Source organism: Sciurus vulgaris (genome assembly GCF_902686455.1).
Source record: "Sciurus vulgaris genome assembly, chromosome: 5".
In the NCBI taxonomy this organism is placed as follows: Eukaryota; Metazoa; Chordata; class Mammalia; order Rodentia; family Sciuridae; genus Sciurus; species Sciurus vulgaris.
Genome location: NC_136465.1, coordinates 19,055,507 through 19,079,268, shown reverse-complemented (window position 1 = coordinate 19,079,268; position 23,762 = coordinate 19,055,507). Strand labels below are relative to the sequence as shown.

Here is a 23,762-nt window from a genome sequence, read left to right as displayed (position 1 = left end):
AAAAAAAAAAAAGATCCTCTGAGATAGAATACTACTAGGTTGTCACCACAGGCAATCTTGGGAAAGATGTGCAGTCCAGCAAAGTTCCTTTTTACTTTATTATGTCAAAAAACAAAGTCTTCTTTTCTTCTTTTATCGCCAGTTTGACTTTTTTCTCAACAATGAAACAGAATACATTTTAAATGTCAAATTTATCTTTAGTTGGATCTTCACAGGTGCTGTTTTAAAAGTTACTATTCACACACCCAAATTTATCTTTCATGGGATCAGTTCCAAAGTACACATTTGTGCATGTCTGTGTGTATATATATGTGTGTGCGTGTGTGTATTTATACTTCTTTTGTGGCAAAATTAAAAGTTTCAAAGAGTCATTATTTTTAACACTTTCAACTTGTGTTTTGTTTTTCTCTTTTAGCATCAAATGTTGAATAGTTTCCTACAGTATATCTTATCACTGGTTTGGAACCAACATTCTATTTATATTTAAATAAATTTACCATTTTCATCAGATCCTCACAAAATGACCTCATCTGCACGTGTACCACATGGCAGACTTAAAAGTTCTCCATGTAAAGAGTGTTAAAAGTTGGATGATAAGTTTTTGGTGTTCATGAATATATTGAAGATATTTTCTTTATTTTAACAATTTTTATTTTTTCTTCCCATGTTGATACTGATGTTTGATACTTTACTGTTGAATGTTACTGAGGGTCGTGATCTGTTTGTGGTCCTTGGGGCCTAGAAAGCCTGTTTGAAGACACTCTACCCCTTTCTTAGAGTGCTCTCAGTGTAGGTGGGGAGGCAGACAATGGATCCCAGTGATCATGCAATGAAGGAGGAACACTGATGGTGGAATAAACATGGACAGGAGGCCAGTAAGACAGACAAGACGTTGCAGAGCAGTTGATGAAGTGGCCTGGCATGGACAGCATGGCAAGAGCATGAGAGCATGGGGGGAGAAATCACAGGGGCCTGGTCGTAAAAGAGGCGACGAGGAGACTGACCAGAGGGTCTCAGGAAAAAAGAGAAAAACAGAGGTAAAAGGGAAGTCAGTGAAAGTCAATATACATTTTATCATTTTGAATTTTAGATGTTGAGTTTAGATATTAATTGATTATAAAATCAAAGCATGATTTTTCAAAACTAGATATTAATGGATATCTATGTCAGTATCGTGGGAATGTGGACAAAGCCATTTCTGGAAAAAGCAAAGAGTGTGCCATGGTAAATGAGCCTACTGCAAAAGGAAACATCTTGATGGTCAATGTCATAGTCTTCATTCGCTGATGGGAGGAGCTTGAGGATGCAGGGGTACATTGGTTATATTTCTGTACACTAGAGTACAATTCTGATTAGGTCACACAAACATTTTAATAATAAAAATAAGTAAATTCTATGTAGTAGGAATGTAATTGTGTGTTCAGTTAGTCTATATGGAATGAAAGGAAATGAAATTTATACTTCTCCTATTAGCAGCTATCTAACAATTTAAAGAAATCAATGATGAGATTAATGAAGACACTAAGACTATATCACTTCTTTTACTTCATTTTAAATAAGTATCACAGTTGGAGGCTGGATGGAGAGGGCAAAGGAGATTCATTATGAATGAGTATTAAAAATGAACTTACTCAACATGTAATTGCATCTTAGAAATATACTTATCTGGATGCAATTTTTATAATTTACAAAAAAAATTTGAGAGAACTACGAAGATCTATTTGGAACATTAGGTTAAAAATAGGCTTAACAGGGCTGGTGCTATAGCTCAGTTGGTAGAGTGCTTGCCTTGCCAGAACAAGGCCCTGGGTTCAATCCCCAGCACTGCAAAAAAAAAAAAAAAAAAAAAAAAAAAAAAAAGAAAGAAAGAAAGAAAAGAAAAATAGTCTTAACAGATGTATAATAATAATTCATGATGTTCAAACATTAATAAATGCTTAGGGTACACTATGTAAGAAACATACTTAATGTGTGTTTACTCTAGAAATATTAGAAAACACTACATTTTATAGTTCAATTTTGAGTTCCCTAGGAGTCAAACTGAAGAGGGAGATACATGACTCTTTTAGAAATATCAGTGTCAAAAAGATAAAAGTATCTCTTTGAATGTAAGAAATTCAGTAGATATTTCAACTAATAATATGAGAAAGATAAGAAATGGAGGCCCATTGTAACTTCACATGGGCAAAACACAGGGAAAGTTGTACATGGCATTTTTTAAAAATTATTTATTTATTTATTTTTTACAGACTGCATTTTGATTCATTGTACACAAATGGGGTACATCATTTCATTTCTATAGTTGTACAGAATGTGGATTCATACCATTTGTGTAATCATACATGTACATAGGATAATGATGTCTGTCTCATTCCACCATTTTTCATATCCTCCCTCATTTCCCTCTAAGTAATCTAAAGTTCCTCCATTCTTCTCTCTCTCCACACCACCCCACCCCCTTTATATATCATCATCCACTTATCAGGGAAAACACTTGACTTTTGGCTTTTGGGGATTGGCTTATTTCACTTAGCATGATATTCTCCAATTCCATCCATTTATTTGCAAATGCCATAATATTATTCTTCTTTATGGCTGAACAATATTCCATTGTGTATTTTTGAATCTTAACAGTTTTGCAAAATTTATCCAAAAAAACCTATATTCAAATAAATAATAAAAGTCCTGACATAATCATCTTAAAATCAACTGAAAGAACACAAGTGTTTGAAAAGTTGAGTGACCTTCCTGGAAGCCATTTCCAGGCTCCATGCGACTGCCAAATACAGAAATATTTAGGCAAAACTTGTAGGCATTCTGATGTCTATTAAGATGTAAGACATAAATCCCTGAGATGAATCACAAAATATTATGGTCACAAACTCATATAGCAATGCATGTTCTCACTAAATCTATATGAAAAAATACACCTAATAGTAAGTCAAGGCCTTATGGTTAACTTTTTAGGACAAAAAGATGTTTCACATTGGAAAAAAATGGTAAACCCATATTTTATTCAAATACATTTAAGTGTGTTTATAAAGAGCTACAAGAAATGTGAGTTTTTAAAACTCTTCTTGTACATTTACAGTGTCATGTCCAAGAGGTGTACAGGCTTGTGCACTTGACAAAATGTGTCCTTCAAAGGTACCACCTTAAACTTCATAAATTTCTCTATATCACCAAACTCCCTCATTTCTGAGAGAGACAGGAGTTGAAACTAGCTTATTTTTAGTCCAGAGATGTTAATTTTGTTGGAAAGTTGGCATAAAATCAATTTGACACTTTTGAGTCCTGAGGTGATTTGAACTTTTCTGCCAGCCTCATAGGGTTATTTATTTATTTCTCCCAAGGAGGGAAAAATAACTCCACTCAAAATTTCTCACATTATCTGCAATCTTTCTCTATAATAAATGCCTAAACCATATAATTTAGAACAATTTATTAGAGTTATTAAATCATTAGCCTTTGGATATATGCACTTCTCTACTGGTTATTGCTTAGAACTATATATTGAAATAAAATGTTTCCACAGATCTGAAAAAATAGACGACACATTTAATTTTTAAGTAACTTTTTAAAAATGTTAGAACAGTTATAGATTTACAGAAAAAATGCCAACATAATATAAGGAACTCCCATGCACCTCATGTCCTGTGTTCCCTATTATTAAGCTTTTATGTTAATATGGCACATTTGTTAAAACTAATGGACCAATATTGATAAATTTTTATTAACTGAAGTCCATCCTTTATTAATACATCTTTAGCTTTTGCCTAATATCCTTTTCCAATTCCCATTTGGGATATATTCAATCTTCTTGTCACGGTTCTCCGGGCTTCATTTGGCTGTGACAGCTGGCTAGATTTTCCTTGGTTTTTTTTTTTTTTTTTTTTTTTTTAATACTGGTGATTAAACTCAAGAGTGCTTAACCACTGAGCCACATCCCCAGACATTCATAATTTTTTTTTAATTTTGATATACAGTCTCGCTAAGTTGCTTAGGTCCTTGCTAATTTGCTGAAGCCGGCCTTGAACTTGTGATCCTCCTGCCTCGGCCTCCCAAGCCACTGGGATTACAGGCATGCATCATCAGATTTTCCTCATTTTTGATGACCTTGAAAAGTGTATAAACCATTGGTGAGGTTTTCACAGGGTGAAAATTGAGATTTTTCTGATTTACTTTTTCCTATTGATTGATTATCGGGAGTTAAGTATTTAGGGGAGGGAAAAGCCACACTTAAAAGTACCACTTGCATGACACGTGAAGTCAACCTGATTTACCCCTGTTAATCTCCTGTTCATGTGGGGTTTGTCATATTTCCCTACTTTAAAGTTTCTCTTCTTTTCCATCTTTCCATACTGTACTCTTTGGAAGGAAGTTGCCACAGTCCACAATGAAGTGGGAAGTGATATTCCCCCTTTGTTTTTGACAATCTACATAAATTGTTTGTAATTCTGCACAAAATATTTGTTTATTCCTTCCCATTTATTCTTTATCCAGTCATGCATTATATCAGCAAAGACTGGTGGATATTTATCTTGTTCTTTGGGTTACACTTTGGTACTATTTTATTTTGTTGTTCCAATTGTACCAGCTTTGGCCTTTGAGAGCTGGTTTGTTTGGCTTCTGTGTCCCTTCAAGATAAACCCCCAATTGTGTTTCATTTTTGTCTTATTTTGTTTTGATTTGCTTTTCAGCATTCCTTTTTTTTTTGTTTTGTTTTGTTTTTAGAATTCTAAGTCTCCCCAGGCATGTCTTGCACTCTTTCTGCCAGAGGCTGGAAATCATTTAAGTACTTTTGGTGCCTTTTATTGAAAAATAGTATTAAAAACTAAGATCTGGACATCAGGTTTATTCCTTGCTTTTACTTGTCTCTATATTTTCTCAGCTGACAGAGCAAGAGATGATATGTGTGTATACTAATCCATATATAGCTATAAACATATATGTGTATATATATATGCATGTATTCCATACCCATATATATGTATGTATCTTATAAATATTTCTGTATGTAATCATATGTATCTGTATTAAGCTAAAAGTGAGCTTCTAGTTCACACAAGTCTCTAACTGTGATCCATGACTACATGATGCTTGCTTTCTCTACTTCCTTATCTGTAAACTTTTTCTCTGACATTGGGAAATCTGCCTCTCGTGGTCCCACATTTGCTTAATTGCTCAGTTTCGGTATGCATTTATAGGGCTGTCAGAATCATTAACCCATTCCTCCATGGGGAACAATATTCAGGATTTTGGAGCTTAGTTACTTTAATAGGTACAGAGAGGTATCTCATTTTTGTTTTACTTTGCAATTACCTAATGACACTTGATATTGAGCATCTTTTCATATGCTTATTTCATATGTGTATCTTCTTTGTTGAGATGTCTATTCAGATCATTTTCCCATTTTACTGGGTTGTTTTCTTATTGTTGAGTTTTGAGAATTCTTTGTATGTTTTGAATACAAGTCTTAATCTCATATGCATTTTGCAAACATTTTCCTCCAGTCTCTGCTTTTTTCTTTAATTCTCTTAAGAGATTTCCACAGAGCAGCAGCTTGTAATTTTAATAAATTCCAACCTCTCAGTATTTTTCTTTCACAGATCATGATTTTAGCATTGTATTTAATACTTCATTGCTAATCCCACAGCCACCCTCATTTTCCCCTCTGTGTTCTAGAAATTTTAGAGTTTTGCATTTATGTTTAGCTCTATGCCCTACTTTGAATTACATTTGGTGAACAGTGTAAGGTCTGTGACTAGACATTTATTTTAACAAGTAAATATCCAGTTATTCAGAACCATTTATTGAAAAGACTACCATTTCTCCATTGGATTGCCTTTGCTCCTTTGCCAAAGATGAGTTGACCAGATTCATGAGTCTCTTGATGGACTCTGCATTATGTTACATTGTTTAAGATATTATTTTCCAACTATCATACTGTAGCTTTATAGTAAGTTTTGAAACATTGTATATCCTACAACTTTGTTTTTCTTTAGTATTGTGTTGCCTAGTCTAGGATTTTGCCATTCTACATGAATTTTAGCTAAGTTTGTCAAAATAGCTTACTGGGATTTATAATGGAATTGCACTGAATGTGAACAGTTTCAAGTCTTCCCATTTATGAGCAAATACTATAACTGCTATAATTTAGTTTTTATATTTTAAAATCAAAGTTTTATAGTTTCCCATATGAATCCTATAAATATTTTGTCATATTTTACATAGATAAATTTTGGTGCTCTTAATTTCCAAAACCCAGTTGTTCTTTGATAGCTATAAGCATATGAGTATATAGAAAAAAAACAGATGACTTGTATATTAGCCTTGTATCTGGTCAATAGTTCTTCAACTCTATTATCACTTTTTTTTTCCTTATGGTATTCCAGTTGTACATGTGTTAAATTTCTTAAAATTATCCCATAGTTCTTAGATGTTCTACATTTCCCCCATTCCTTTTTCTTTTCCTGTTTCACTTGAGAATTTTCTGATGCTCATTGAAGCAGTTTCTGTGAGTTATAGGAATGCATACTACAGTGTCTGGGTATCCCGGGACTAACTCTTGGAACACACATACACATACATACTTTCAAGGAACAAAATTTAATTCTCAAAGACATACAACCCACTGAGGACGGGAAGCATATTCCTAACTATCCCTTCCCTCTTCTATTTGTCAGATGTTTCTTTCATTGTAGAAATCAAACCTCATTTTATCCTACTAGGGGGCAGGGTGTGTGTCCAATAGTTGAGAAATAGTCTGAATGACGCCTGAGCTAAACAAACATATAGCCAAAACTGAGAAATTGTTCATTGAAAAAAAAATCCCTTCAAAGTCTAGACAAGGGCCATTCCGAAGTCTTCCATTTGAGGCTGAGGACCACCTTCTTAATTATCTTTATGTGGTGAACAAAAGGAATATTTATTGAAAGTCATAACCATACTTGACTGATATAATACAGAATGGGCGAATTTGAGGAAGAAAATAGTTGAGAAAGTGGAGATGAAAGTAGAGGTAGACAACTGTGTTTTCCTGTGGGAAACCAAGTTCTGATTTTAAGAGTAAAGAACATTAAACTTAGAATGAAGTAAGGGGAGCATATGAGCCTCACTTGGGCAAATCAGTCAACTAGGTTTCCAGGCTGAGAGCTGCAGGCCCACCAGGCATGCTGCACGTGCTGTTCACATGGGCGAAGAGGATCCCAGAAGGAGAATGCCGTTTGCATGGGTGGCATGTAAATGAAGCCCTCTGAGCTGTACCCTCCAGCTAGTTGTGAAAGGAACCCTTGGAACAATAACAATTTTCATTTTCATGTGAATTACATTTAATTTTGTTTCTATGGAGAGTCTTTCAAAATCAACCTTCCCCTGAACACAATGAGAAGTTAAATTTCATTTCTCAAAATGTCCATAGTCTCACGTTACTACCATACCTGTTATCACAGGACATGTGAAAGACTGTGTACTTCTCTCTTCCCCCTCCTGCCTCCAAGCTGTAGGTCTCTTCCATCTCTGTACTAAGGACTCCAAACTCAGTGTCTGGCACAAAGGAACTAGTCAGTAAATGTTTCCTGAATTAAAAGTAAATTATTCTCCATAAGAAATACCCAATTGCCTTGTATTTTTTTCCAATTTTAATTTGTTGTCAATTTGGTCCACTGAGAATGCACTATGCTCCTATTTATTAAATTAAATATCTGCTTGAAGTGCCATATTAAAAATTAAGCTTAGTTAAATCTCAATTTCCTGTAATCATTATATAAGTTGCTCATTGCTGCATCTCATATTAGCTTGGTTCAGTGGTTAGATAGCAATTAACATGAATGCTTAATGACCACTTTCCTATTCTGATATATTACTAATGATACTTACAGTTTAAAGTGCTTTAGGGTTAATTATAAATGCTTATAATTTTCCTACCCTTCTGGTTGATAGTACATTCTTATACCTAGGAATATGACGTAGGTTCTGGACCTTTGTAGGAAGAAGGCTGGTCCACAGAGGCTCAGCAATCAACATTTTTAACCCTTTAGTTCTTTCAATTTGCCTAAACTATTTCTGGAATTTCTACTTTAACATCATTATGCAAAAAAATTTTTTCTTTGAAATGTGGGTCAAAATATGATTGTTTCTTGGTAACAGAAAAGAAGATATTGGTGAGGGAAATCACAACAGTCCCTGACCCACAGGGATTTCAGGGGTGAGGCAATGGATCTCTCCATTTTATCTCTCTTTCTTTTCAATTTTCTTCTAGACCCAAGCTGCTACTTTTGAGGTTATTGGAGATTGATTTCTCCTACATTAGCAGAAGTATATTATAAAGAACAAGTCATTAGATAAAATTTCTTTTTTATAATATAATATGGATATCCAGACATAGTAAAGCAACTGTCACAGACCTTATATATGTTCCTCATTAAAATAATGAAAAGCTGTCACAAGCTATGTAGTTTGGTATTTGTCTACTATTTCACACATTTAATTTTCTCTATAAATATTTCTGTGAATATGCCCAAACTAAATGACAAGTTTTCCAAACTATAGGCACATACTATGTTTCTTTCCTGTTTTCCAATGTCAGTACAGTACCATCTTTAATACTCAGTGATTATTATTAACATATTCTTTATATGAAAGTATGAATTTTAACTGAATTATTTTGCTTAGCTAATAATTCTAAAATTAAGATAACTGACACATGCAATAAAGAAAATCAGAATGCAGTTGCAATTTTACTCTAATATATATTTCAGCAGATGTAACCAAAGTCTAATAGTTTTCATCACAATGACTTGTTGACAGCAGGTCAGCAAAACAGCTCAAAAAGATGATTTACCCAAGTCCATTTCAGGGAGGATATCAGGAAGAGCAGGCAGTCACGTTAGAGTTGAGCAGATAAATATATAAGTCTTAAAATTAGAGATCAGAAAGATCCCAGTGATTCTCAGACTTAAAAATTCTGTAGATTCAATTATTATATAGAACCCATCTCAAATAAGAAGTGAAAGTAATTTTCATCTTATAGCTTTTCTGCTGCCTTCTTCAGTACCTACAATCTAATAGGGGGGTCAATAAATACTTATGAATTAATGTTGATCAAAAAAGAAATGACATGTATACCACCCCCACCACATATCAGAAGGATGCTGTAAAAGAAGTTATACTACTTCGTTTAATCTCAGAATCTGAGTGGAAAAGAAGAAGTTGGCTGTCTTCATGAACACATCCCAGGAATGGAGACTGCTGATACAATAATTTTGTGGTCAGTGATGTCATGCCTTTTATTCATGCATGAATTCAACATTTTATTATAAGCACAAAAGTGATATGACATTATAGAGTTAAAATTTTTAAGAAGTGAATGGCAGATAGCTTTGAAGTGGAACATTTGCTCATACTCAATTAAACTGTTTTGGTCATTATGTATCATTTCACTCTTTGCCTTTGAACAATGATTCTCATTTTCATTTACTCTTAGCATCCTTCAAGAAATGCAATTAAAAACTGATGAGTAACCAAGATAGTATGTTCTGGGAATGTGGAAATATTTACTTTCCGTGAAGTACAAATTAGTTGGATATGCAGATTTGGTATTAAATAGATAAGATATTTTCATAAAATCTCAAGGCAATGTGTTTGAAAAGGCAAGCACCAATAATTTGTTGCTCATTCAGACAATAGTTTTCAAGTTCCCCTCACCATTTCTCTGTATCACAAAAGAGTTACTCATATTAGATAGTTGGTCTTATTAAGAAATTCATTTCAATGAGTATCTTAAACTTAATTTTTATGAAAGTTTTTATCACTTCCCTATCTACATTGTACAGATCCATTTAACTTGAGTATTTTGTCATTTAGAGTAATAACTTATCAATCCATGGTGCAACCTTTCTTTGTTACTTTTCTTAGTGCTCTGAAATGTGCTATTTTGAATCCCTGAAATGTTATAAACCACCAGATTGCTAATTGCTTTGGATGCTGTGAAAAATAATTACTCCACATTATTTTTGATATTTAATTGACAGTGTAATGCATTTAACTAAAGACCTGCAATAAACTATTTCTAATTACTGAGGGTGGTGGAGTGGAAAAGTAGGCTGTAAAACTTTACAAGGAAAGCAATGTTTCTCCATTATGTTAAAAGTCCTTGTTGATAGGACTTTTTTCAGAAACAAAAAAGTTCTCCCAAATGGGAAATTCTGGAAAGCCGGAAGGAGTTGTAGAGTACTTCTACTAATAATATAATAAGAATTTTAAGAAATTAGTATGTTTTAAATAGATCATGTCATATTCTAAATTTACTACACTTGCATGAAAATATTTTTCTTCTACACTTGGCAGAACTTTACAAGAGGAATTATCAGGGCCCTACCAAAATGAGTAATTTGTCATTGGCCTGTGTTCATTTCATTCTGCTTCTGTAAAACATTTGGCTGAAAAGCCAGCCACATTTTATTTGTCATTGACACAGTCGTGCACTGCATAATGACCTTTTGGTGAACAGCATACAGTACATACAAAGTGAGATTGTAATGGAGCTTAACAGTTCCCAGTGCCTAGCGATGTCACAGTCACCTTAACATCATGGTGCAAAGCATTATTCCTGTGTTTGCAGCAATGCTGCTATAGACAAACCTACTGTGCTGCCAGTCATATAAAAATATAGCACATACAATTCTGTGCAATACATAGTGTTTGATAATAAGCAACTGTGTTTCTATGTTATGCATTTACTACACTATAGTTCGCATTTTTACTTCACAGTGTACTCCTATTACTTATTTGGAAAAAAAAAAAAAGAGTTTCCCATAAAATACTATACTGTGCTTTGCCAAAATCAGCCTTACACATCTCTTGTTTATAAAGTTGCTTGATTACATTAATAGGTCAAGTCCTGTGGTGGACCTACCTAGGCCACCCAGGTCTCAGCAAGTATACCCCTTAATGTTCTCACAAAACCAAAATTACCTGTTGATTCCTTTCTCAGAACATATATCTGTGGTTAACTTACTCATGACTATAGATATTATCAGGAAGTGGGTCTGTTTTTGGCTCCCAAGGTAAGAGCTTGTTGTTTCAAACATATTCCTGAAAATTAAACTTAGAACCCAGGGCAAGAAACTGCCCTTTCTAGGAGACTCACAGACAAGCAATGAAAATGTTAGGTTCTTTCAGAAGATGTGACCTCTTTCCACCATCCTGGGACTCCCAGATATTATTATTATTCAGCATATTATTTTTCCCCTATTCATGATCCCTGGTTAAAATAAAATGTCCCCAATGGTATTTCATTAAATTGTTGATTTAATTTCAATTTTTGTGTATTTTCCAACACACAGCTAAAATAAGTGACCTGTTTCAGGGAATGTAAATTATTTTCAGAATTTCAGAAATTGAAAGGGGAAAAGAGGAAGGAGAAAATGCTGGGCTGGTGTGAAGCGATAGCCCGCAACCCTCACAGAATCCCAAACAACACGCGAACACCTGAGATCTCAGGGGATTTGGCTGATACCTCACAAACCTCCACACTGGTGAGTGGAAAGTTATTTTACCTCAGAATGGCTTGTACGTAAATGGAATGCTAAGAAAATGGAGAAAGGATGACATGCTAAGCAAGTGCTGGGCTCATTTACAGTAGTGTTTGCCTTTCTAGTATATTACTCATTTCGATTCAGTTTAATAGATGGCAATAAATATCTCAATTAATTAAAAATATCATGTAACAGTAGAATTTAACTTCAACAATTATTTCTTTTTCTTTCTTTTACTTTGGAATTGTTCTTAATTATGTTGTTAGTGACCTTCAAGAAATTCTTAAAGTCCTTGGATTCTATACTATATAATGGAATCAGTGTGGGGAAAGTCAGGGGAACACAATGAAAGAATTAGAATCATAATTTCTGTATTTTCTTATACTTTTTTCTAAAAATATCTGAATAAAAGGATTAAGGTCTGATAATTTTCACAACAAATTGTGAATTAAATGATTGCAAATTAATCTGAACACCAAACAATAATATACACTACATTGTTTTGTTTTCAGCTTTAAGTTTGTATACTTAGCTTTAATTAGTCACTATTTTCCAGTAATAAGGAATAGATAATTCATTAGCAAGAGGAATTTTAAATATACTTTGCTTAGATTTTGGCTATAAAATTCTTTTTTTGATTTAATGATAGAAAATTCTATTTACTATCTAAGTATTAAATTGACATTAAATGTATGTATTTTAAGTATTGTGTTATCATTTTGGAAGAATGTAACTGTTTCCATTAGCCCATTTTGATAGTAGATAAACATGTAATTAAAAATATCTGAACATTATTTAGGGTTTTTTTTTTTTTTTTTTTTTTTTTTTTTTCTTTTGGTTCATTTGAAAATTTCTATTAGTTCATTGTCTTAGTCTATTCTGCTCTATAAACTGGTGGCTTATGACAAACAGAAATTTTCTGGGTTCTAGAGGCTGGGAAGGTAAAAATGCTGGCAAATTTGGATCATGGACTTTGTCTGACTTGTGAGACTTAAAGAATTTTGTGTTGTCAGTCTAGCGAGTAATACTCCCTTTTCATGAGAGAATGAAACATGATATGACTATTGAGTGACCATAAAGGTGGACTGTGGCAGAGATGAGATGGAATGCTAATTCCATGTCCTTTTTCTGGTTGCATAAGAGTACAGCATTCACCACTTTCCTTCAGAGTTTGGTTCATAGTTCTATTAGGGGTGTCCTCACAGGGTGGAAGGAGCCATAAGCTCCCCTGGGCCTCATCTCTAAGGGTGTGGGTCCCATTCATGGGGCTTACACCCTCATGACCTGATCACCTCCCAAAGACCCCACCTCTGGTTACCACCACCTTGAGGTTAAGATTTCAGTATTTGAAGTTTTGAGAGAATATAAACATTCAGATCACATCATTAATGTAAAAATAATGGTTCTGAATAAACATTATTGAATGAATGTCAAAGAAGCAAGGAATCGACTTCCAGTTGACAAAACTAAGAAGTAGCATCAAAATCTTGCTTAAATCCCGTTCTCTTCAATTACTGGGGGCGGGCTAAGGGTAAGGAGAGATGAGCGCAACACTGGATATTCAGAGTTCTAGGGAATAGATTCTTTGAAATTATCACCTGCACTGTGTCATTTCACTTTAACACAATCTTTAGCTAAGTTATCTTTTACAATGAAACTGCTTGTCATAAGTTAATACCAATTAAGCGTGTGTTATACAATATTTATACATACAACTAAAAACTAGAAGTGTAGCTCAGCTATAGAGCACTTACCCAGCAGGTCCTGAGTCATAATCCCAATATCAGAAAAAATGCATACTCTCAAGTATTAGGCAATAACTAAAAAATTTTAAATAAAATTTTTTTTTCTGTAGTTTCATTAAAGGGGCTTTTAGCGCTTAACTCCTATTTCATGGAATCATAAATTTAAAAAAACACAGAAAATCTTGAGCAAACACTTGGCCTAGCTTTCTGCCCATGACCGGTAACCTAATATTACCTTCATTTCACAGATGTGTATTGTGGCCCAGAGAAGTTAATTGACTTTCAGATAGCTGGTAAAGATGAAAGGGTGACAGGAAACAGGCTTCTGAAGGCCAGGCTTTTCTACTACAGCACACTGTCTCGCTTTCTTGATGACATTTTCTTCCCATTCAAATAATTTTAGTAGAAAGAAAAAAGATACCAAGTTATCAATTTAATTAAATGCAGTGGGTTTTTTGATATTGTATTAGGGGAGTCACTTCAAGTCATTGAAACACATAACCCTCAAATCTGTTCCTTAACAGAAAAATAAAACATTTCTTTCTCATGTCGGAGCCTGATGTGTGTTGGGCAGCTGTTCTTGGAAGTTTGCTGCCAAACAATGACTTAAAGAAGTGGATTCCTTCCATCTTCTGGTGCTGCCCCCTTAGACACTTGACCTCTCAGATCACCAAGGAAAACAAGGAGGCTGGGTCTAGTACATGTGGGCTATTATAGAGGTGCCTTGAATGTGTGGGCCTCATCCAACTGGCCAAAACCTAATCTCATGGCCCACCTGAGCTGTGAGAGAAGGTGGTGAATGTTCTATTCCTGTACAGCAAGGAAGAGGACACGGCATAGTGAGCTCCTCTTATCTCTGCCACAGTCCACTTCTTGCTAAAAGATGAATATTTCGGAAAATATTCATAGCATGTTCCATTCTCTCATGAAAAGGGAGTATTACTCTCCAGGCTGACAACACAAAATTCTTCTAGTCTCAGGATTCAAAGTCCATGATCTTGATTACACATTGTCCCCATCAAATAATGGTGACAGTGGTGACCATGATCAAATTATAGGCCTATAATCAAAATATACAAGAGAATAACGCTTTTCCCCATGTAAGGGAGATTGTGGAACCAGGAGTTGTTTCAGTCTTAAATATTTTAAGTCTCATATTTCTGGAATCTTAGCATTTTAATATTACAGTTTCCTGAACTCTTATTAGGGTTCTGATCTTTTTGCTTCCTGATAGTCCGTGTGTCTGGATTTTTTTTTTTTTTTTTTTTTTTTTTTTTTTTTTTTTTTTTTTTGGCATACACTTTACCTTCCTCTTCTGTCAAGTTGATCCTGTCTTGAAAAATAAGTATAATATAGAAGACTGGGTTTACAACTTGAAGGTTATAGCTTGATCATCAGTGTGCAAAGTTGAGTTAGGAAATTTAACAAACACATTTGGAAATTTCAAAGACTATCATGGTAAAGATTTGCTTCTGTTCAATTCAGTCCAATAAAAGTAACGACTCACCAAAAAAGAATGCAGGGATTCATGTTCCTCACATCTCATGCTGTTAATGTTAAAAATATGGCTTCACAGTTTTTCAGAGAAGGGAAAGAGAAAGAGTGATTGATCATGAAACTACATAGGTAGGTGTGGAAGTGATATGTCTCACTCCATCCTGATGCCATTGGCTGGAAATCATTGACGTATGTGAATATATCTGTAGGAATGTCAGCCAGAATAGTCTTCCTCCAGGACCCAAATGGGAAATGTAAGGTATTTAGTCAGCCTCAATTGCAAATGCATTCTTTCCTAGTGAAGTAATCTTTTTGATTTGCGTTTCTACTTTGTATAAGCATACATTTATTGTTATTCCTCTGCTGTCATCCAGAGCATTTGAGGCTATTAAGTATGAATTATATACCTTCTAAAGTTGATGGTGATGATGATGGTGGTGGTGGTGATGATGATGACTGAATATTATGTTCCAGGACCTTTTCTAAGCATATTACAAATATACTCATTTTTAATAATCACAAAAATCTGATGAGATGGTTATAATTATTATCCCTCTAATATGGATAAAGAAACATAGGTATAGAGAAATTTTAAAACTTGCCCAAATTGACTTTGGTAATAACTGATGAAGCCGGTCTTCCAACAATCCAAACAGTCTTAGCCTATAACTCTACTCTATAGTATCTCTCCTGAATTGGAGGGAAGAATATAGTCATTATCTGCATTGTGTGCATTTGGCTAAAACCAAAGGTTGCTAATGAGAAAATAATTCATCATAGCATAAAAAGAAGTAAGATCTTTCCTTTATGATGTATTGCTATATATGTCTGTTAGATTATTCGGTGCTCTGCCTTGATCGACATATAAATACGGACAGTTTCATAGCCATTCACCATCTCATTCTCAGTAACTGATCTGATTGGAAAGATCAGGGTTATCTATTCTGATCTATAGGCAATTCACTTTACTGCTTTTTGAATTCAGAAAATATTTATTGAGCTTAAAATCTTTAAAAATAAATAAGAACCTTGAGGGGTTTGGGGAATTATGCTTATGAAGCAAACATCCTCACCACTGTAACCTAAGTGGGAAAAGGCATCTCATCTTGAATGACAGGCAGGAAAGAAAGCTCTCTTTCAAATTTATTGTAACACGATTATACTTGTTAAAAACAAAAACACTTTATGCCAACCATACTCTCAAGCAATTTACTGAATCAAATCAGAGATCCAATATTAAATTTAAAGTGAGAGCAAAGGAGATCAAAAGACTCAGGAATAAGAAGGTGAATGATTCTAGGAGGATTAGAGTTGAAAAATCTATGGAAGTCAACATAGGGAGATTAGAAATTGTCATTTTTAGAGGGTCAGCAATGACTCCAGAGAAAATTACCCATCTACAATCAATGATAATTCTTTGAGGCTATAAACAGACTGTCATCAGGTAAAGAAGAACAAAGTGTCATTCCATGTGTTTGATAGAGGTGACTTGTCACTTTTAAACAGCTCAGACAATGTTTCTCTAGCTTTCTGTGGATAGCTACTCCTTGATTTATGCTGGGTTATGTCTAGCCCAGCATAAGTTGAAAATATTAAGTAAAAAAAAAAGTATTTAACATACCTTACTTAGTGAACATCATAATGTACTAAAACAGTACACTGCTGATCACAGTGGCTTGGAGCTGTGGCTTACTGGCACTGCTCAGCACCAAGAGAGAATATTGAACTATACCTCGCAAAAAATCAAAATTCAAAATTAGGTACAGAGAGTACAGGTTCTACTAATGCTTCTTACTTTCACATCATTGTAAAGTTGAAAAATTTTTAAGTCAAATCATTATAAGTTGGGAACTGTCTGTACATGGTCCAGGATGAGATGCATGCTGATCTATAAAAGACTAAAGAGGAGAGACTAAATGAGAAAGTTCCCAAGGAGAAGCATGTAATACATATGTATGAAACTCAGGTGAAAAGTTATTTGTAATAAGATACATACTTATAACACTATAATTTTCAGATTTAATTATCCAAATAGGTAGTGAAATAGAGATACTATTAAGAATGTATATAATTTACTTCAAATGGTTAGGGCTCAGGTGTTCTAATTTCTAGGGTTATTTTATACACCCAGCCCATTTTAAGATGTTGATACTCATGTTTGCACAATGTAAGTGAAAATCCTACCCCTCCAAGAGCTCAGATAACTAGTTCAGTAGCAAGCAAGAAAGGACCATTGGTGAACCTGGGTATTGTGTGATTTTTAAATTCCAAGATCTTAAATCCCAAGATGTCTTGATATGAGGCATCATTTACTGATAATATATAATTTACAAATCAAATTTCCAGCTACCAGAACAAATGTGTTCTCATACAGTTTGATAAGTATTTTTTAATAAAACAAGTAGCAAAAAGATTGTTTAATTATTTCATAAATAATATTTTATTTTCAAAATATGATAGTTGTATTAAAAGCTGAAGCTTATAAAACTGATGAAAATTATGAATCAAAATCAAATGCTCTTGTCTTCTTTCAGAAGTTTTCAAGTGAATGTTTATGTTCTACTTGAGGAATCCCACCATTAATAGCTTGTTAGTGCTGTTCTTGTTACTAATAGGTATTTTAACATTTGCTTTGTTTTATTCTAAACCAACCCATTTTGGTATTTGTGCAATATAGAAAAGCCCCTGAACGTGAGACTTTTTTTTCTTCTAGAATCTCATTCTTTATGACTTAATCAACTATACCATTTCCTGGATATCATACAGAAAATAAATAAATGCATAGACTTTGCTTGACTTTACTAAGCTGTATAGAACTCACCATTTGAGAAAATAATATCATAAAATAACCTCATACAGTGAGCATCTAAAGGAAAATAAATTTGGCAGAACCTTTGCTAAAATAGATGAATAGATTTTTTTTTTTCTTTTCTGAGACAAACATAAAAAATGAGGTAGAGTGGTATAATTTACTGTTAGAAAAAGTAATTTCTTAGACTAGGAGGTTGATGTAAAATATTAACAAAATATTCCAAATTATCTACCTTCCATTCATAACTATCAGAAATGGAATCTGCTTGAATTGAATATAGTTTACTGAATTTAATATTCATTCCCAATTATATTCTTTTGATCAATGACCATAAGATGTGATCCAAATCAACCACCTTTATGCATAGATGTTAACAAATAATAATGAGCAAGAAAGTGATCAGCTTGGCAAATTGGTAATGTGGAGATGATGTTAATTCTATAAATTGAGGAGATGAGGAGAAAGGCCCTTTATGTATTTTTTTTTATTTTTTTATTTTTTTTATTGTAAACAAATGGGATACATGTTGTTTCTCTGTACATGGTGTAAAGGCATACCATTTGTGTAATCATAAATTTACATAGAGTAATGTTGTTTGATTCATTCTGTTATTTTTTCCCTTCCCCCCACCCCTCCCACCCCTCTTTACCCTCTATACAGTAGTTCCTTCCTCCATACTTGCCCCCCTCCCTAACCCTAACTCTAACCCTAACACTAACCCTTCCCTCCCCCCCATTATATGTCATCCTCCACTTATTAGCGATATCATTCGTCCTTTGGCTTTTTGAGATTGGCTTATCTCACTTAGCATGATATTCTCCAATTTCATCCATTTGCCTGCAAATGCCATAATTTTATCATTCTTTATGGCTGAGTAATATTCCATTGTATATATATACCACAGTTTCTTTATCCACTCATCAATTGAAGGGCATCTAGGTTGGTTCCACAGTCTGGCTATTGTGAATTGAGCAGCTATGAACATTGATGTGGCTGTATCTCTGTAGTATGCTGATTTTAAGTCCTTTGGGTATAGGCCAAGGAGTGGGATAGCTGGGTCAAATGGAGGGTCCATTCCAAGTTTTCTAAGGAATCTCCACACTGCTTTCCAGAGTGGCTGCACTAATTTGCAGCCCCACCAGCAATGTATGAGTGTACCTTTCTCCCCACATCCTCACCAACACCTGTTGTTGCTCGTCCCTTTATGTATTCTTAATGAATCTACATCAGATGCCCACCACCTTCTTTCCCAGATTTTTTCATGGCTAATGTTTTAGTCAGCTTTCTTGCTGTCATGACCGAAAGACCTGACAAGAATAGTTTTGTATGAGGAAAAGTTTATATGGGGTTTTAGAGATTTCAGTCCATAGGTGACTCATGGAGCCATGCCCCATGACTCTTGTTTCCAAGGTGAGGCAGGATATCATGGCGGAAAGACATGGAAGAAAGCAACTCAGGACATGGCACCAGAAAGCAGAGAAAGATACTCCTCATCAAGAACAAAATATATACCCCAAAGGCATGTCTATAATGACCCACCTTCTTCAGCCCCACCCTACCTGCCCACAGTTAGCCACCTAGTTAATTCCTGTCATGGTATTAATGCAATGACTAGGTTAAGGCTTTCAACCCAATTTTTCCACCTCTAAATTTTCATGCATTACCTCACACATGAGCTTTTGGGGGACAATTCATATCTAAATCATAACAGCTAGCTTCTTCATTCAGTACTTAAAACATCAACATTGAGGACTTTGACCAGAGTTACACCTAACATGGTGTCACAAATATGCTTTGATCATATATCTCTAAGCCAATTTCTGATTTTCTTTCTTTCTTTTTTTCATAGATTTATCTTTACTTGAAAATAATTATATAATTATAACTACATATAACTCCATCTTTACACATGAGAATATAAAATACAGAAAGGAGATCTATTTACCTCTGTAACCACAGTGTTTAGAACATAATAGAAATTTAATAAAATTCATAGAATGGATAAACGGCTTGAGTAGAGAGTATGAGCTGAGCAAAAACAAGACTCTTTTCCTATTTTTAAGACTATTAAATGCAATATCTCATATATTAAATCTCTTCTGCTTATTAGAAATGTCATCTGCCTTAAACTATGGAAGAACTAATCTTATAGATCAAACAAGTCTGAGATAGTTTCTATGATCAAAATACATATTTAAAGATTCAGAAACTAAAATCATGATTATAAATTTGTGATTCAATTATAATAAGATTCTGCCTTCAGTAAAATAAAAAATATTGTAGATTTCCAAATGCATAAAATAATGCAACATAATCCTATCCTTTCAAAGAAAATCACCTTTACCAGCTAAAATTTACTGAAGACATCCTCCTCACTATCTTCCTAATTATTCCTATCTTCTACTTTCATTCTGATTGAAGACGAAAGGCAAACATACATCTGCCTATAGCAAACAGACAATGTTGCTTACAAACATAGCTTCCTGTGGAAACCAAACAAAAGGGAAATAGAAAAAGGAGGTTGTATATTTTAAATTTCCAATTAGACCAATTTACTTATTTCAACACATTCATCCTTATTTCTTTTAGTCTCTTCCTAAGTGGGCTGGTTGATTTTTGCACTGTGGCCTTTTTACATCCGAAAATAAATTAGGTCAGGGCTAACAGAGTTTTCACTTGTTTTTCTTTTGCACCTAATTTTTCTTTCTCCTTTTAATTCTTATTTAATCATGCATTAGCTATTGTTTTCAATCACTGTTACAAAGCCTTTATTGAGTATTGCCCAGGGCAATGGTGAGTGAAATCTAAATTTTTATTAGAATAAATATCCAAAACAAATGAGGGAAATTAGTAAAAAGACGTGATGCTTTCAAGACCTTTGATTTTTTTGTTAAGAAAGCAAAACCGTTAAAAACATATCCCAATGGTTGTTATGGAAACAGATTGAACTGGGGAATGCAGAGGGGAGATTGATACTTCAAATATCACTCCATGAGGAAAAATTACATTCACTGAGCAGCTTGAAGTAGTGTATTAACTTTAATTGTATAGTTACTGAACAATGTCAAAACATGATTATTCACAATAGTAATAATTGATCTAAAATGTTTCTTACTTGAAGAAATCTTTTCCTCTAAGGAGTAAAGTCACAAGATCACATTCACATTGGCTCTATAGCAAAATGTGTCATGTCTGTCTGCTTAAATTAAATCTAAATTAAATTGTGAGCTTCTCAGAAAGATACCTAGTTCTTAGTTAGCTCTACAATCTGCATACTATTTAGAATGCTCTTGTTTTTAAATATTTCATTATCTGAGGTCCAATGGGCAAAGTTGTGGAAACCCAAAAAGAACAGGACCCCTGTGTGTATGTGGGATTGAAGATTGTTGGTTTAAAAAATATCAAGTCAATTGAAAAATATCAAGCAAAATATCAATTAATTTTGCTTCAGAATAAAAATTATAGCTGGAAATTAGTCAAACGGACCAACAAAAGTCTGCTGAGACTTTTTTGTGTAATAATCTTCTTATTCAAAAGATAAGTGGAATGAATTCATTAGACTTCTCATAAATTTTCTATCTGTAAGCACAATGTCAAAAAATATAATAGCATTTTAATGCCTATGTTATGCAAGAGAGTTTAGATCTGTATCTCAAAACTTCATGGTAACTTTGAAAGTAGGTATTGCTATCTCATTATATGGACAGGGAAACTAAGGATTTAGAAAGATTAGAAAAATGGCAGAACAGGAATCCAGGGTCCTAATTCTTCCCAGTCCTCCATGCTGGTCCTTAGAGAATACTTTGTTCATCTCAATAGTTCACAGTTACATAATATAAAATGATGGACCTATCTTCAGTGCACGATCTTATTAAGTTCATTATCAACCACCTTTCCAGATGGCATTGCCTAAGGAAGAAATAGCTTAGTATCCAGTGTTGTGCACTGTTAAGTTGCAATTGGAGATTCAGAGCTATGTGTTATCATAAAAGAAAATGGGGGTAAATGAATAACCAGGGAAATGAACAATTGAACATAGTCTCACTTGAAAACATTTGAATCACAGTCCTCATCCAGTTTAGAAAGTATCTTCATATTTTTTCATTTAACTATCCTTTATTGAGAGCCAACTACATGCCAAATACTATTCTATACAACAAATATGCACTATTACAGAAAAAAGACATTGTCCTTATCCTCAAGAACCTAGTGAAGAAAACAAATAAATAGGTCAAGAGTAATATGGGGAGTAAACAAATGGTATTCGATATGGGTATTAGGGTGTGTACTAACACAGCTGTGAAGTTTGAGTGCTCCCCAAACACCAGCAAACTTGGTGACATATGGCATGGTGGTCAGAAGAGAAGGAAGGGACATTCTGTAACTTTATTCAAACCATTTACCGCTATCATGTAAAAATTAAACTTCTGTGCTGTTTAATTTGAAAGATGTGTTTTACCCATTTGAGGTAATTAAGTAAAAGGAACAATCTTCAAGAATTATGATAGAGAAATGCACTTAAACTAATACAAGTTTTTACTTTCAACAAGTAGAGGAATGAACCATGTATTTCATAGAATTTATTGTCTTTGGTAGCCAACAGGTAGTCTTATATATGCAGCCTGTATTAACACTTCTAATAATTTACTGATTCCATTGAGAGAACAATGTATCTTCCCAATTGAATAGTGAAGAGGAACTGTGTGTCACTCCCACTGGGAAGGAAAGAAGGACATATAAGAGTATTCAAATTTGCTCATTTGACAAAACAGTGGAAAAATAATACAATAAAAGTCAATATTGCTGGCATTTGATGATTATGTACTGTATACCATGAGCACCTGACAGCTTGCTAACTCATTTAGTCTTCTCTAAAGCATTATGAGAAATGAACAAATCCCCTTTTTGTAGAAAAAAGAGGTAAGCAATTTGTTGAAATTTACCCTACTCATAAATCTGATTCATATTCATATTCTAAGACACACTTCTATGTAAAAAATAACATGACCATAAAAAATAAAAGTATTAACTTTATTAAAAACAGATTTAATTCAGATTCATTTTTGACTAATCCTTGTTAAACTCTTACACACACATAATGTTCCCTAAGATATATATGTATCTTAGATATATATTATATATATATATATAAAATTCTCAAAAAGGAACTCTAATAGATATACTATTACTCCCCATTTCACAGATAAGAAATTTAGGTTTACAGATAATTAGATACATATGGGATATGACAGATATAAAAAATAGATAGCAGATAGATAGTCATATAAATATATAGCTGATATACCCAGTTAATTATCCTTATGGGTACTAATTATTCACTTCATTTCTTGAGGAAGGGATAGAGTTGTTTAATAGATTCTTTTTTAGGTTTAATTTATTTTAATTATTAGCATAATATCTTCTGGCAAAATATCTGTTCAACATATGAAGGAAATTCTTTTAGGTTAAAAGCCAAAAGCCACCTCTTAATTGATGGTCCATTAAATTATTTTTTATATTACCATAATAATTGTCAGCTGTAATTATTAGGTGAAATAATCCATGAGTACAACTTTGTGATTCCACATTAAGAAACCAGCAACTCAAACACAGATATGAGAACTTAGACACCTGGTTTCTGTGTGTGTCTGATGCAGCCTACAGGAATAAAATTTAATTTAACAATCCAGTAATTCTTTAAAGATAAAAATGAAATAGCTTTCACACTGCAGTTACCGACTTGTCAACTTCTGCAGACACATTGTCATGCCAACCAACTTTTATTACACATATTGCAATAAAACTGCAAACAAAAATTGGTTGTCTTGTTTTCATGGGTTGAGTAATTTCACCTATGGAAATTAGACAAACTAGCAGTATTCAATGGGCATAACATTGCTGATGCTGTTATTGCCTCTCAGTATGTGGGAATAAATTTAAAAATTAGTGCAGCCATATGCATAGCTATTATCAAAGCCTGGAAGCCATGTCAATGACTTTATTTTCTGCACTTTGCATTATTGGACTTAATAGTTACTGCATTTTCTGCACTTTGAAGCACAGTGGCAACTCTGTGTGGAGGAAGGCTGTTGGTGTCACTTTTCCAATAGCATGTGCTCACTTAGTCTCTCTGTGTCACATTTTGGTAACTTGGGCTGTTTCAAACTTTTT

The 23,762-nt window shown here is 33.8% G+C and overlaps 1 protein-coding gene across 4 annotated transcripts in view; it reads left to right on the top strand.

The window, feature by feature from the left end:
* The window catches only part of MARCHF1 (membrane associated ring-CH-type finger 1), a 504,553-nt gene that overhangs the window by 190,384 nt on the left and 290,407 nt on the right, over positions 1 to 23,762 (top strand). For 3 of the 4 annotated variants that reach the window (XM_079143381.1, XM_079143378.1, XM_079143377.1), the window contains exon 2: positions 11,389 to 11,537. The exons of the other annotated variant lie outside the window; for it this stretch is intronic. In XM_079143381.1, the coding sequence (XP_078999507.1) occupies positions 11,427 to 11,537 (111 nt within the window). In that variant the 5' untranslated portion in view covers positions 11,389 to 11,426. The remainder of the gene's footprint in view (positions 1 to 11,388; positions 11,538 to 23,762) is intronic. 4 annotated transcript variants of the gene reach the window in all.